Below are 17,181 nucleotides of genomic sequence, written 5' to 3' on the forward strand. Positions count from 1 at the left end.
CCCACTTTATCCCAAGGAGCAGCTGGTGGTTTTAAACTCCTGACCTTGGGGATCACAGCCCAACATACAACCACGACCCCATCACGGCTCTCGAAGTAAATACTTTAAATCTAATAAAAATCAATGACAAGCCAAGAAGAGAATCTGACACTCTTGGTAAATGAGAGGCTGGTAGATCCAAACTGCTGATCTGCCACTAGCAGCCTATGTAACCACTATACAGTCTCCTAGGACACACAAGACAATTCCCCACAAACACAATCAAGCAGTATCTAAAACCACACCAAAATATATGAAGAAAAAAGGAAATTAATCACAAGCATACTCATCAAAATTAAGCAACAAGCTTATACATATCAATAATCTCACTAAATGTTAATGGACAAATATACCAGGCAAGAGACTAAGAGCTATTAATATGCGATTTATAGGAAACACACTTCTGACACAAAGACTAACATGAACTAAAGAGAAAATAATATCAAAGGAATGGCAACAACAAAAAAACTGGGTATGGCAATATTAATCTTTGAAGAAACAGACGTCAAGGCAAACAACAGCAATAAAAGAAAGAATGGTCCAGCTCACTTAATTCTAGCCCCAATCCAAGAAGAGTTAGCTCTTATAACAAAGTCCTACTAGATATGCACCTTCATGAAGAGATCACTAAAGATAAGGGTGCTAGAGAAAGTGTGGTGAAGAAAGCAGAGGGTGCCCGGCTATCAATTGCAAGAGTGTCTGGGGTCGTAAAGGCTTGTATTCAAACAGGCAGCCATCTAAGTGAGGTGTCAACTAAATACACATCGAAGAAGCACAACAGGCTGTGTGATCCAAAGATGACGGTAACAAAATCCAAATATGAAAAAGGAAAAAGTACCAGATCTTAAATTGTGAACACTCAATTTGTAGAAGGCTATGGAGGACAGTGGGAGCCCAAAATCCATCTGCAGAGTATCGAGTCAGACTAAGCCTCTGGCAGATTCCCTTTAGCTACAGGTACAGGGCTCCTGCAGCTTTAAGAGAGAGATTATTGTAAACTAGATTATGGTGGCTCAAACCATGGTATAATATGATACTTGGTCAGCTGTGCTCCCTCTTGACCCAGCCTGAATTTGCTCTTGGCTCAAATATTTCTCACTTGTTCCATGAGAGAAATTTCTTCTCTGACTTCTTAAATATTGCTGGTGGTCTTTCTTTCTGACTCTTTATTTTAATCTTTTAATTATTATTATTTTCTTCATGTTTTATTTTGTTTTGTTACTTCTGTTGTGTTTCCCAGTTTGTGAAGCACAGAAAGACTAGATGCATACAGACAATAAACTGATGTAATGGTTGATTGGGGATGTTGGGGTTGAGGAGAGCGATGTGGGAAGGGTGAGGAGATTTGAGAAGCAAACAATAAATGCAGGAGAAGGGAGGGAGCATTGGAAATGATTGTGATGATGTACACACAACTCTTTAAAAGCGATTTAACTATGAGCAAGGCCCGGCTGGGGCGTCTGGTGCACAGGAAGACCTGCACCACCGTCGCCTTCACACAGGTGAACTCGGAAGACAAAGGAGCCTTGGCTAAGCTGGTGGAGGCCATCAGGACCAACTATAATGACAGGTTTGACAAGATCCGCCGCCACTGGGGTGGCAATGTGCTGGGCCCCAAGTCAGTGGCCCAAATCGCCAAGCTACAAAAGGCCAAGGCCAAAGAACTCGCCACCAAGCTGGGCTAGCTTGCGCATGGCTGGTTTTTGTACATAATAAAACTAGTCTTTCAAAAAAAAATAAATAAAGTGCTCTCCATTACACTTAATACATTTGTCAAATCTGTGATTCTATTCTTAGAAGCACTTTTCAGACGCATATGTTTGGACAGCTGACAGCACCTCCCTCGTTATTTTCCTCACCGCCTCTGCATCATCGCTGTGCTTTCATGTCCCTCTTAAAGTGCAGAAACCAAAGAGGCACACGGAGAGAAGCCAGGTGAGCAAGGTGTGTGGGGCAAGAGAAGCACGCTGTTTTTAGCCAAAAACAAATGGCACACTGAGATGGCTGCATGAGCAGATGCATTGCTCTGGTGGCAAAATCAGTGCCCTGTCTGCCACAAATCGGGCCTTGTTAGTTGCACACTGTTAGGCTATCTTTTCAGAACCTTTAAATAGAAAATCCGAAGGCACTACGAGACAATATTTTTGTCTGTTCACAAAATTGACAGACATCCAGAATGAGGTTTGTCATCAACTGACAGTTCAGTTTTTGAAATGAGAAAATCACTCATACACTTGCATTTTCTCCACAGCATTGTCCTTGTAAGCTGTGTTCAACATCACAATAGTTTCTGTGACATTTTTCCTGAGTAGGAAACAAAATTTCATAGGCACATGCTATTCTCTTAAATCAGCCATCAGAAAAAAATAAGGCTTGAGCAAAACTACTTTTATGTAAAAATTCCCTGTGACCAGAAAAGAACCCTCCCAGGCGATACCCACTGGGTGCCCTAACTCAGAGTCAGCTGCTTGATGCTCACCTAGCAGGAAACATGCGTACTATGAAAGCTCCACCCAGCAGACCTTTTTTCCATTTGGGGGAGGTACCCCCATATGTGAATCGTATATTAAGAAAACTACTTAAAAAAAAAACTTGACCTATGTTACTATGGGTGAAGTTTTGCTTAGGGAGCTTTGAGTTTATGTTAGTGGTGGTGGAATAATTGGGAAATGGATATCAATAATAGTTGTACAACACAATGAATATAATCAATAGCAATGACTGATACATGGAAAGGTTGTGGAACTGGAGATGTTTTGTCATGTATATTTTTTCCTGCTACAATTGAAAAGCAGAACAAAACAATAGCCCAAGAAGATATAACCATAATAAATGTATATGCACCCTATAAAAGACACTTGAAATATATTATCCAAACACACACAGAATTTAAAAGGTAATTATAGCTTGGCAACAATGGTAGGAGACTACAATACACCACTAAGGTAATCAGATCATCAGCAGAGAGATTCAATTTGTGAAACAACACAATCAACTTGACCTTCTAGACATATGCATAACTCTCCAAACAACAAAAACACAGTAGACTTTCTTCTCCTATGCACAGCGAACATTCCAAAGAACAAATCACATGCCAGGACACAAGACAAGCCATAAAACCTCAAAACAAACTCAGATTCTCCCATCCATTTCCTCAGATCACAATGCTATAAACTACAGACCAAGGTGCTAAAAGCCTCCACAAAATTCTGACCTGAAGAACCCAACAACGTCTAAAACATTCACTATGACCAAGCAGGATTCAGACTGGGGATGCAAGGATGGTTCAACATTAGAAAACACAACCATTGCAATCTACCACATAAACAAGACAAAAAACAAGAACTACATCGTATCAGTAGATGGCAGAAAAGAAGTCTGACTATATCCAACACCCATTTCCAATACAAATGCTTAATAAAAAGGAATAGAAGGGAAATTCCTCTACATAACAAAGACCATATATGAAAACCCAACAGTAAATATCACACTAAGTAGGAAAAAACTGGAAACATTTTCTCTACCATGGGAACCCGGCAATGATACAGTCTACCACCACTCTTATTCAACTTCTTAATGGAAGTCTTAACCTGAACCTTCAGAGAACTAAAAAAAAAAAAATTTTTTTAATCAAGGGAATGAAATTGGGCAAAGAAGGGAAACACTCCTATTTGCAAATGATATGATTCTATAAAAAAGGAAAGAAAAGATTTCACAAAAAAATTGTTGGAAACAACCAAGGGACTCAGCAAAATAGCAGAATAAAAGATTAACAAGCAGAAAGTCAACTGGATTTCTATATACCAGGAAAGACACCTGAAAACACATTAAGAACACAATACCATTTACAATAGCCCAACAACAACAAAAAATGAAATACTTAGGAATAAACCTAACCAAAGAAAGAAAATACCAGTACAAATAAAATTATAGAACATTACAAGAAATCAAAAAGGACATAAATAAATGGGAGAATATCCCATGTTCATGGGCAGTCTCATTAAGTTGAAAATGTCATTCTGATCCAAAGCTCAACCTCATCCTTTAAAGAATGGGGAAAAAAACTAATTACCAACTTCATATGGAGAGAGAAGAGACCCAGAATAAGTAAAAAAAACATCTTAAAAAGAAAAATCAGATAGGAGACCTCACAATACGTGACTTCAAAACCTACCACAAAGCCACATTAGTTAAAGCAGCCTGGTATTGGTATAATCACAGATACACAGACTAATGGAATAAAATAGAAGACTCAGAAGTAAATGCATCCACCAACAGCAACTGATCTTCAATAAAGGATCAAAATCTGTCAAATGGAATGTGGGGTGAAGAGGTTCCCCCACAAATCATCACAGGTCTGGTAGGAGCAATTACAGTGATAATAAGTAAAGATTATAGTAAAGTCATAGAGCGCATGAGAGGTAGAGGAGAGATTAAAATAATGGAGTCAGACACAATTCATGGTAGTATGCTCACCTCAGCCCCGCTTGGTGGCCCTCATTGTGGGAGCCCAGCCACGAGAGCAGGAGAGAAAGTCGGGAGCAAGAGCAGGAGAGCCCCCGGGTCTGAGAGCAGGAGGGAGCCTCAACTTTATAGCTAACCCAAGGTTATATCTCCTTCAGGAAGCATCATTACAGGTAACTACACATCACAGAAAGGGGCAGTACAATAGACATACACATCGTAGGAAGGGGATGTATGATAGGCATTAAGTGTGACAGGAAGGGGATGAGCTAGGGGTATGTCTATAGGAAAGGGAAGATCTAGGAGTATACATGTGACAAGATGGGCAGACCCTAGATTCATGATGGCAGCCTAATCTTGGTCATCCTTGGGCAGGTTAGACCTCTCTGGGGTCTCCTACAAGAAAGAGACAACTATTATCCTTATCAGAAGGGAGTGGGCCCTTCTTGTTGTGGGATAAACAGTGGTGACAGCTTGCTCAAGATGGCTGATAGCTCTTAGGGAGAATGACCCCTGATCTACTCCTGATGACCTCCAAGTACATAGTCATTCGCAAGCAGCTAAGTTTGGCAAATATTTGAGGGAGACAACTTGGGAGAAATGGAATAGGGAAAGCTCCTTCTACAAATAGTATTGGAAAAATTGGATCTCCATCTGCAGAAGAATGAAACAGGTCCCATATCTCTCCCCCATGCAAAAAAATGAACTGAAGATGGATGAAAGACCTAAATTTAAACCCTAGAGCTATAAGAATTATCAATGAGAAAACTGGGACACACTTAAGGACCCTTTTGCAGGGCTATCAAGTATAATAAAAGAAGCTTACACAGAGGGAAGGCAAAATAAATTGGGACCTACTAAAAATAAAACATTTATGCACATTAAGGAATTCATCAAAACATTAAAATGAGAATCCACAGATTGGAAAGAAGTTTTTGTAATGACACAACAGACAAGCATCTAATTACCAAAATCCATAGAACTCTACAGCACTTCAATAAGAGACAAACAAATGATTCCATTAAAAAGTGGGCAAAAGACATCAACATAGTTCACAAAAATGACACTCAGATGGTTAGTAGACATATGCCTTACTCAGCTCTCAGTGTCGCTTTCATGGCTTCAGACTGTGCCTGACTTGGGCTCTTCTACCTTTTTCAAAATGTTTATTCTAATTTATGTATCATTCCATAGTTTAATCACATCAAGCAGAATTGTACAACTGCTTCCAAAATCAGGTTCCAAACGTTATTTTTCTACACAGACTTTGACATCGTCATCCCTTAACCACCAGCCCCACCTCCCACCCCCACCCCAACCTTTATTCCACTTGCTGTTTCTATAGATTCACAAATCCTGGGTTTCATATATCGAGAAATGGGAAAACATAACACAACTTCAAGAGGGTGACCTCCAATAACATGACACCTCTGAAATACACTCTAATAGATGAAACCACCTTGGAAAATAAATTGATAACATCTGCTGAAGTTGAAGATATAAGTACATACCCTAAAAACGAATGGAGTAAGAGGATACACTGCCAGAAAAAGTTCAAAACTAACCAAATGTCTACCAATTAAATATGGTGATATCAGTTATACACAACTGCATAACTATAATATAATATGCCTTACAACACTAAATGAAGTAACTACAGCTACAAAAAACAAAGGAATTTCGTAAGCCAAATTTTAAGCAACTTGGACAGATACAAAAGAAAAGATACTATATGCATCCATATATAAAACTTTTTCAATAAACTATGCCAAATTAAAGACTGAGCAAGGTAGTAAAGACAAGAAGACAACTGTTCTAAGTTCAGGACAGTAGGAACCTTTGTGAGCTAGGGAAAGAATAGTGTGTGGAAAGACTAATGAGAAGGCTTCTGAGGAGCTGTCCGTGTCCTGTTCCTACACATGAGTGCTGGTTTTCCAAGAGGTTACAATGTAACCAGGAGCAGTATACTTGTGTATTCATGTGTATCTTAGATATGTTGTATTCTGCAATTTCAAAAAAAGACAATTCTAAAAATTTGTGCCCCTGTTCCATCACACTCAATCCTGAAACAAAAAATTAATCATATAACAGGTGATATTAATAATTTTCCCCATGAATATTATTAAATACATTCTTATGTATATGTTCTATTTTGACATGGCACATAAAATTTTGAAAAATTATATTGGATGGGGCTTCAAAAAGATTGTGGAAAAGGCAGAATCACAAGATGATGAAATGCTCCAAAGAGTTTTTGACAACCCCTTCTAGCACTCCAGTTCTAATATCTATAAAAATAAAAGGAATCCTACAAAAGTTTTCCAATTAAAAAAAGATTACAAACCACAGTGGATAAGGACCTCTCATTTCTGTTTCACTATACTGCACTTACTATATAAATATTAACCCTAATCCAACAAAACAAAATTTAGGTTTGTGTCCACAAATGATCTCATTAATAATATTTCACAGGCTAGAGTATAACGATATTATACTACATACCTGGTTCATTTATTCTGCCAAATGTATGTCTGATGTTGTGTTTTTTGGTCTTGAAACATGTTTCACAAAAATCAAAGTCATCACAGTTTCTGCATTTGAATCTAGGTCCATTGATAGGAAACATCTGACATCCATCACATCTAATAATTAAAACATCCATTGAGTTAAAACAACAACAGTCATTTATTACACTTAATTAAAAAGAGCAATTCCCCACTAAAACCGAGCTAGCAATCTTAAAGCCAAAACTTACGTAACACCAGGATGGACACTAGGCACCAACTCCATTTCTGATAGCAACCCGGTCCAGTGGGACTGCTGGGGAAAGTCAACAATGACATCTTTCCCATTGGCACTGAAAGCTAGAGGCAAAGAGAAATTGCGTAATGTACTGTAGACCAGTAATAGCATCCTAAAGTTAAATTTAAACAATACCTAGACACATCCTACTATATTGAGTTCATTGTATAGAGCAGACTCAGCTTTTAACCCTGTGTGCTACAAATAGTAATGGTTGAAAGAGGATGGTCTCAGGGTTTTTCTTTTTAATTAAAAGAAGGGATGATAAACAGTTTTAGCCTTGAGTTGACAAATACTGAAGTTGGGTGATGTGGAAATGGAGGCTCATTTTAGTATTTTCTCTACTTCTATAGATATACTAAGGTAAGCCAAAAAGCACTGCAACTTGAGTTCATACATGTACCAATTTATTCCACAGAAAATGCATTTAAGTGTGTCTCTGTGATCATCTGATTGCCACAAACAAGTTTTCTAAGTAATATTTGTCTTAGTCTCATTCATCAAGCAATCACTACCATTGAACCAATGCCAACTCAAAATCCATTTTTTTTTTTTACAAAACAAGCTTATCACATTCTAAGTACTCTCCATTACACTTAATACATTTGTTAGCTCTCCAATTCCACCTTGGAAACATTTCTCAAAGTCGTCTGTTTTGAAGGCTAATAGCACCTCTTGTTTTGTTCTTCACCTCTTCTAGGTTGTCAATTTGCTGTCCTTTCATGTCCCTCTTCATTTACGGAAACAAAAAGAAGTCTTACACAGAGGGAGGTCAGGTAAGTAAGCTGTGTGGGGCAAGAGAGGCATGCTGTGTTTTGCCAAAAACTGGTGCACTGAGATGGCTGCTTGAGCAGATGCATTGTCATCATGGTGGCAAAACTAGGCCCCTGTCTGCCACAAATCAGGCCTTTTTTGTTGCACAGTTAGACTATCTTTTGAGAACTTCTAAATAGAAAATAAGCTTGATTAAAGGTTTGACCTGGTAGAATAAACTCCAAATGCACTATGGCTTGATATTTTCGTCTGTTCAGGAAGGTGACAGATGTCAACAACAAGGTATGTCAATCAACATTTCACCTTTTTTGAAATAAGAAAACTTTGAGTTTTTTGAAACAAGAGAACTTGAGTTTTTCCCATGCCACTGTCCTTGTAAAGTGTGTTCAACATCACAACAGTTCCTGCAGCATTCTTCCCGAGCAGGAAACAAAATTTCATAGCCTCATGCTGCTCTCTTAAATTTGCCATCACAAAAATCGAGGTTCAAGCAAAACTGCTTTCACGAAAAAGTCGGCTGTAACCAGAAGGAAGCTTTCCAGGCAACACCACTGGGTGCACTAACTCAGAGCGAGTTGCTCGATGATCAACGAGCAGGAAAGATGTGTACTACAAGAGCTCAGGCGAGCAGAACTTTTCTCCAGTTGTTATTTTGGGTACTCCTTCCCAGTCGTGCCAACGTGCTTCTCTGCCCACGATAACCATGCACCTGCTCATTCTCTGAGGAGCGGAAGGGTGGACTATATGGAGTCTACTGCGAAACCTTGCCCTATCTACTCCCAGCCCTGATCTGACCCCTTCAGGTTTCTTTGTGTTCCCCTCGCTCAAAGAGCATTTAAAAGGAACATGATTTGAGGCCCTTAAGGATGGCAACACCACCAGGATGGAAATCAGAGTACAGAATTTTTCAGGTGAAGATTTAACACCAAATTCACCGGCAATGAGCTGACTGTGCCTTAGAGTGACCCTATTTAAAAATAAAAATGCACATCTGGGTTTCCGGGGCAACCACTTTAACAGGTGCGAGAAAGTCTCACCTTTCGGAGCACCTGCTAGGTCTGAACTGCTGGCCTTCAGTGAGTGCAAGCCACTAGGCCACAAGGGTTCCTTTAGAAAATGTTAGCGAGATGGAAATACCACCTTCATAATCTTGTCATCTTAGATACGAAGGTATTGTCAAAATCAACAGCTTCACATTTTGATAATTTTGTTCAACAGAGTTCTCTACGATTTTTGAACAACGTGATTTCACTTTCCCTTGCATGTTTGAAAGTGTCCACAAAATTTACACCAAGTCAAAAACTCCACTTAATAAGTACATTCAGTATCTCAAGGAATAAAAAGCACATTAATAATAAGGTCAAGGTTAAGATTTCTTTTACCCTTTGATAAGATCTATCTGTCAAAACATTAATTTCTAAATCAAACTATTTTTTTTAATTTGTCTTCATTTTGATGTAAAGATTTTAAGACTCTCTTAAACGAAATGTTAACATAAAATAAAACTTTTTAAGTAAGTTAATTGCTTCTATGCAACTTGGAAACGTTAATTTCCCGCAGCTTTTTGGGAAATGTTGTCACGGCTCTTCTCTAAGTTGTTGGAAATAGGAGCTTTCCAGCAGATCGAAAACGGATCTCATTACAGAAAATTATTAAATACATATTTAATAATTACTCATGTGACCTGTGTTTTTTGCTTTTTAAAAAAATCATTTTATTGGGGGCTCACACAACTCTTATCACAATCCATACATTCATGCATTGTGTCAAGCACATTTGTACATTTGTTGCCATCATCATTTTCTTTCTACTTGACCCATTGGTATCAGCCCATTTTTCCCTCCTTCCCCTCCCTTTCCTCCCTAATGAACCCTTCGTAATTTATTTAAAAATTTTATTTCATGTCTTACACTAACTGATGTCTCCCTTCTCCCATTTTTCTGTTGTCCATCCCCCTGGGGGGGGGGTGTTATATGCAGATCATTGTGATTGGTTCCCCCCACCTTTCCCTTACCCTCCTGGTATCACTACTTTCAGTATTGGTCTGGAGGATTTTTTTTTTTTCTGTGCTGGATTCCGTGTTTCCAGCTCTTATCTGGATTCCCTGTGTTTCCAGCTCTTATCTGTACCTGTGTACATGCTCTCTAGTCTAGCCGGATTTGTAAGGTAGAACTGGGTTCACGATAGTGGAGGGGAGGAAGCATTAAAGAACTAGAGGAAAGTTGTATGTTTCAACAGTACTATACTGCACCATGACCGGCTTGTCTCTTCCTTGTGACCCTCTGTAAGGGGATGTCCAATTCTCTACAGATGGGCTTTGGGTCTCCACTCCACACACACCCCTAATTCACAATGATATGATTTTTTGTTCTGGGTCTTTGATGCCTAATAACTGATCCCATCAACAACTTATGATCACAGAGGCTGGTGTGCTGCTTTCGTGTAGGCTTTGTTGTTTCTCAGCTAAATGGCCACTTGTTTATCGTCAAGCCTTTAAGATCTCAGATGCTATATCTTTTGATAGCCAGGCACCATAAGCTTTCTTAACCACAATTGTTTATGCACCCATTTTGTCTTAAGCGATCATGTTGGGAAGGTGAGCATGCCAGGTTATGAGAACAAAATGTTCTTGCATTGAGGGAGTACTTGAGTAGAAGCCCAATGTCTGTCTGCTTCCTTAATACTAAACCTATAAATATATTTACATAGGTTTATTTCACTATCATTATATATATATATATATATATATTCATGTGACTTTTTCAGTGGACTTATACCTTCTAAAGTGTGTTTATATTTGAACTCCCAATAATATTGCATTAAGAATAGCCTGAGGCACAGGGAATCCAGGGCGGACGATCCCTTCAGGACCAGGGGTGTGAGTGGCAATAATGGGAGGGTAGAGGGAGATGGGGTTGGAAGAGGGAACCGATTACAAGGATCTACATGTGACCTCCTTCCTGGGGGATGGACAACAGAAAAGGGAGTGAAGGGAGACGTCGGACGGGGCAAGATATGAAAAAATAATAATTTACAAATTATCAAGGGCTCATGAGGGAGGAGAGGGTTGGGAGGGAGGGGGAAAAAAGAGGACCTGATGCAAAGGGATTAAGTGGAGAGCAAATGCTTTGAAAATGATTAGGGCAAAAAATGTACAGATATGCTTTACACAATTGATGTATATATATATATGGATTGTGATAAGAGTTGTATGAGCGCCTAATAAAACGTTTAAAAATAATAATAAATAAATAAACTTAAAAATATATTTTAAAGAATAGCCTGAGGAAAATTTTTCAATTTCCAGTGCTTGGAAATGACACTTCCAGTTCCTACTTACATCATATTTTTATATAGCAAGAAAACTAGAGAAGCCATTCCTGACAAAATGAGCTGATCTCACACTCAGTTATACCTCTATATTGTTAAAATAGATCATTTTATAGAAAAATTCAAAGAATACGAGAAATAAGGCTATGTGGCGACTGTGAGAGATTAAGACAAAATCAAGACCACTTCTTACATATGTCTGATAAAGTTCAAACCTAGTTCTAACCACAAAGTTCTCCTGGTGCCCCTGAATAATCTCTGCTTCTTTACCAATTATAACAATCGTTAACATTAGTCACCAGCCATTTTTACTTCTAGATAAGTTATTAATATACCCAGTTTTAGAATTGGCCCCACCTACTTCCTTAAACCTTCCATAAAATCAGCTAGCAGAAGCCCAAATGGTTTTTTCTCATATACTCTCTTGGAAATGCCCAAATTTCCCAGGCTATGTCTCCTCCTGCATAGCCATGAGCTACTAAACTTGACCTTGCTCAACAATACGTGTATTCCTGGTGGCCTTTGCCTAAAAGATATTGACAAGCAAACAAACAAAAATACCTGGTGGAAAAAGATCAAGGGTAAGGTTGCTTAGGGAAGAGGTATACTCTAGCCCAGGTGGCGACGTAGTAGGGCAGGAGGAAAGTCAAGGGAGATGGAGGAAGGAGCTAGGAGTCAAAGGTCATTTATGGATGCCTAGACAAAGACATGTACATGTAAATATATATAGGAGGATGGGGAAATAGATCTATGTCTATATTTATAGGTCAAGTATTAAGGTGGCAGAAGGACCTTGGGCCTCTACTCAAACACTCCCTCAATGCATGAATACTTTCTTTTATTAAATTGGAACTCTATGATGCTCACTCTCCCGACACAATGGCTGAACCAAAAGTGGGTAAACAAGTAAATGTGGTGAAGAAAGCTGATGGTGCCCGGCTATCAAAAAAGATAGTGACTGGGGTCTTAAAGGCTTGAAGATAAACAAGCGGCCATCTAGCTCAGAAGCAACAAAGTCCACAAGGAAGAAAACACCACCCTGTGTGATCGAGTGGTCCCGAAGGGATCAGTTACCAGGCATCAAAGAACAAAAAATCATATCATTGACTGCACACCTCCATGATAGGATCGCTGAAGACAAATGGGTGCATAAGCAAATGTGGTGAAGAAAGCTGATGGTGCCCGGCTATTAAAAGAGATAGTGTCTGGGGTCTTAAAGGCTTGAAGGTGAACAAGCAGCCTTCTAGCTCAGAAGCAGAAAAGCCCACATGGAAGAAGCACACTGGCCAGTGCGATCACGAGGTGCCAAGGGACCAGGTATAAGGCATCATGCAAAAAAAAAAAAAAAAAGCTATGTGTGTGTATGTATGTGTATATATGTGTGTGTGTATATATATATATATATATACTATATTAAATGAAGGGGGAAGTGCAGAGTGGAGACCCAAGGACCAAGTGTCGGCCAATGGAGATCCCCTCATAGAGGGGTTTAGGAGAGTAGATGGGTTAATTAGGGTGCAAGGTAGTACCAATGAAGAACACAGCTTTCCCCCAGATCCTGGATGCTTCCTCCCCCCAACTACCATGATCCGAATTCTACCTTGCAGGGCTGGATAGGGCAGAGGCTGTACACTGGTACATATGAGGGCTGGAGGCACAGGGAATCCAGGGTGGATGATACCTTCAGGACCAAGAGTGTGAGGGGTGATGCTGGGAGAGTGGAGGGTGAGTGGGTTGGAAATGGGGAACTGATTACAAGGATCCACATGTGACCTCCTCCATGGGAGAGGGACAGCAGAGAAGGGGGGGAAGGGAGACCTCGGATAGGGCAAGATATGACAAAATAACGATGTATAAATTACCAAGGGCACATGAGGGAGTGGGGGAGAGGGGAGGGAGGGGGAAAAAAAAAAGGACCTGATGCAAAGGGCTTAAGTGGAGAGCAAATGCCTTGAGAATGATTGGGGCAGGGAATGTATGGATGTGCTTTATACAATTGATGTATGTATATGTATGGATGGTGATAAGAGTTGTATGAGTCCCTAACAAAATGTAAAAAAAGAAAAGAGGAGAAAAAAATGATTAGGACAAAGAATGTACAGATGTGCTTTATACAATTGATGTATGTATATGTATGAACTGTGATAAGAGTTGTATGAGCCCCAATAAATTGGTTTTTTTGTTTGTTTTTTTTCTTTCTTTTTAGAGCCCCTAATAAATTGTTAAAAAAAAAAAGAACAAAAATACCTGTATTATAGAACTTTCTTTGCACCTGTGTTTTTCTTGTTCCTATATGCAAAGCAATTTTAATTTAATCCGTGAAAAGGTAATATTTGAAAAAAAAATTTCCCTTAGATAATACTACCTTTCACAACTCCCATGCTTTGGTGAGTTACAGATCCCCATTTATATTTTGGTGTGGTGACTGAAGTTCTGACCCGCACTTTATCACCGATCTTGATGTGAGAAGGAGAACTTGGTGGAGGATAGCCTAGAGATTTAAACAATAAATATACAACAATGATCAATAATTTCTAGGAAGTATGTCTTTAATTAATAAAAAGTAGGAGAACTTAAAAAAATATATACTTACCTATAAGTTCAACATGAATATACCTAACCCAGTAGGTGCCTCCTTTCTGCTGCCAATCACACTGCACATTGAGGTCATGTAATCCATCTCTATCTAGCTTGATAACTTTGCCAACATCACCTTCACATACTTCTTCATATGTTCGACAGCATCTAACCATCATTCCTACCTAAATTAAAAATTTAAATTAAAAAGTCAGTCCTGTGTATGTATGTAGATAAAATGAACAATTACAAATAATACTAGTCTATTCTTTAGAAAAGATTTCCTCTAGCTCCAGAATGAGCTTTTAATGTTATTTTATACTAAGCCAGTGGTCCTAGAAGTAGCTGGCTCTGTGGCCAGGGAAGAAAATAAAGAAGCATGTATCGATTGGTGTCATAAAGCAAGAGAGTTTTCAAGGGCTAATGAGTTCACCCAAAATGACAGTTTGATCATCAAAAGAAATTATGATTACAATAGTTGAAATATACTCAGTAAACAAAAGAAAAAATACTCCAGTCTGACCACTCTACACCCTGTTCTCATTTCACTGTTATTCAGCACCAATATGTATTTCCTAAATGTAGTTACTCACCTGAATATTTTCTCTCACATACACAGCGTAATCATCATTACTTAAGAAATCTGCTCGTCTTTTGTAAGTCTGGCTCTCAGTTACAACAGCACCAGTGGACTACAAAAGACACATTTTAAAAATGGTAAACTTGAAAAGCCTACTTAAAAAGGAAAAAGCATGTGCAATCAATTATATGAAAAAAATTATAGACTACTTTATGTTTTCATTGAGAAAGAATTAACAACAGTAACAGAATACAAAAATGAATCTTATAAGTGACAAGAATAAACAATTTCCAAAGTGTTTTTGAACTCTAATTCGATGAAGTAACTTACTCAATAGAACTTTAATCAGAAGTCAATGTAGAATTTAAAAATAAATTTTCTTAAGGCCATCTGAAATTGTTCTTTGAGCCAGCATCTCTATTTTGAAACTAAATGTACTTAAGGTATAATCCCTTCAGAAGTGAAACGAAGGGCTATTTGTTATGTACCCACATTCATATTAGAAAAGATGATGAAGAGTGCCCAGTAGATAGGGCTACTTCTTTCAAGCCACTGAGAGCACAAGAGTCAATGCAAAAGCCAAGAAAGGAGACAACAGATGTGCAGCTAGTAAGCTGGGAAGACACTGACCACAGGGAAAGCTACATCATCCACGTCCTCCACTATCTCCTCATCTGAGTAGTCGTCAGACACTGTTTCTGCATCTGAGAGATCTGTGATCTGGATGTCAGAGTGGTCCAGCAGCCACCCAACCAAGGCCTCAACACCTAGAAGTAAATGCACACAGGTGCGTCATTGATACAGTAAGGATGAATAGGGTGGGCAGGCTTTCTTACATTACTGTAAGACCAACCTAAAGTAAATAATAGCAAATTAGAATTAATAATGATAATAGCAAAATAATAGTACCAACCTAAAGTAATTAACAGCAAACCCATTAAATGTGACATCAATAAAGAAAGCACAATACCAGGCAACCCTGAAGTATTTCCAGAAGTTCCAGTGAGCGACTTCAGAGCAAACTCAATGTTTCTTCTAGGAAATCCCATTTCCATGAGCTGAACAATGATGGGGAGAGCTGGGATGGGCGACTGCTTGCGTTTCCTCACTCTGATGGGACGCGTGTGCTGCATCGTGACAGGTGTTGTGGCCTCACTAGAGCTGCAGTCCTCACATATGGGGCTTGAAGGATGAGCAGCCTCCACAGCTAAACACTGGCACACAGCCAAAGCTGCTGCCTACAGGGTGTGTAAAAGGCGGCCAGTTAACTTACGAAATGCATGGTCACCTACTATGCGCTACAGTAGAACAGCATAGAAAACACAGACTTATATATATAGTTTAAACTCAATTGGTAAGGCAAGTTATATAAGACAAGCTTCAAAAGTTTAATGCAGAGAAAAGACTAAAGTAGTTTGAGTTCAAGCCATTTCACTGACATTACAAGCTCTCAGAAATCAAAGGTCAGCCTGCCATCTTCCAGAGCACTCAAAGTGCAGCAAACCCACCCTTACAAACCCCTGAAGCCCTTATGGTCTTAAGGCGGCTGTGAGATTTCCTGGAATCCTCTACTCCCCTGAGTCTTAGTCTTTGAAGAACTCCACTAGGGTTCTTTTAGTGTATCAAACGGATCATGTAATCTTGTTTATTTTTTAATATTTATGCACATTTTTTCATGTATTTTATATATCTAAACAGACACAAGAAAGGAGCCCTGGTGGTGAAGTAGGTTACGTGTTGGGCTGTTAACTGCAAGATCAGTAATCCGAATCCACCAGCTGCTCTACAGGAGAAAGCTGAGGTTCTCTGCTCCCATAAAGATTTACACCCTCAAAAACCCAAAGGGGTGGTTCTGTTCTGGCCTCCAGGGTTGTTATGAGTTGAAATCAAATTTATAGTAATTAGTTGGGTTGTCTTGAAGACTATGTTATCAAAAGGGACTTTTTAAAAAACCTCTAAATTGCACACTAGGAAAGTACCAGCATATTAAACCTAAAAATAAAACCTAATCCATTGCAGTTTGATGCATTCTAATTCATAACAACCCTTTATAAGGATTAGGAGGCTGTAAATCTTTTAAGGGAGCAGAAAGCCACATTTTCTCCCAAACAGTGGCTGATGGGTTCAAACTGCTAACCTTGCGGTTAGCAGCCCAACAAACCACACCACTATGTCACTTTTTGCCGCATCCAATACTCCCTGCAGTCCAAATTGTACCATGCAGCACAGCTTAATGCATGGAAGTGCACCAGCTAAAACAGGCCCTAAGTGCAAGACAAAATATGCTTCAGCATGTTCAAAGGAGTGCTCTAAATGAATAAAACATTTGCAAAACAATGATAATCTTAGATCTAAAGAGGCTCTTTCAAGAACAATATTGTGTGGAAAAGATTCCTTCATGAAAATGGTTTAACATATGTTGAAACGTTAACTTTTGAAATAATTCACAGAAAATCCAAATAAGATTAAACATAAAACACTCTCTGATTTTCTAACGAGTAATATAATGTTTATTCATCAAGCATGAGCATGATTAAATCCTACCTAAACACAAGAATTATTTTGGTACAACACTTAAAATTCAGAATACATATGCCATTTAAGTACATTTTTAA

The 17,181-nt window shown here is 38.8% G+C and overlaps 1 protein-coding gene across 4 annotated transcripts in view; it reads right to left on the minus strand.

Moving 5' to 3' along the window:
- The window catches only part of HERC2 (HECT and RLD domain containing E3 ubiquitin protein ligase 2), a 244,592-nt gene that overhangs the window by 103,524 nt on the left and 123,887 nt on the right, over window positions 1–17,181 (minus strand). For all 4 annotated transcript variants that reach the window (XM_075535640.1, XM_075535641.1, XM_075535637.1 and 1 more), the window contains exons 47-53: window positions 15,537–15,804; window positions 15,197–15,333; window positions 14,580–14,678; window positions 14,003–14,171; window positions 13,775–13,900; window positions 7,259–7,367; window positions 7,006–7,145 (exon numbers count right to left, since the gene is read on the minus strand). In XM_075535640.1, the coding sequence (XP_075391755.1) occupies window positions 7,006–7,145; window positions 7,259–7,367; window positions 13,775–13,900; window positions 14,003–14,171; window positions 14,580–14,678; window positions 15,197–15,333; window positions 15,537–15,804 (1,048 nt within the window). The remainder of the gene's footprint in view (window positions 1–7,005; window positions 7,146–7,258; window positions 7,368–13,774; window positions 13,901–14,002; window positions 14,172–14,579; window positions 14,679–15,196; window positions 15,334–15,536; window positions 15,805–17,181) is intronic.

Source organism: Tenrec ecaudatus, chromosome 17 (assembly GCF_050624435.1).
Source record: "Tenrec ecaudatus isolate mTenEca1 chromosome 17, mTenEca1.hap1, whole genome shotgun sequence".
Lineage (NCBI taxonomy): Eukaryota > Metazoa > Chordata > Mammalia > Afrosoricida > Tenrecidae > Tenrec > Tenrec ecaudatus.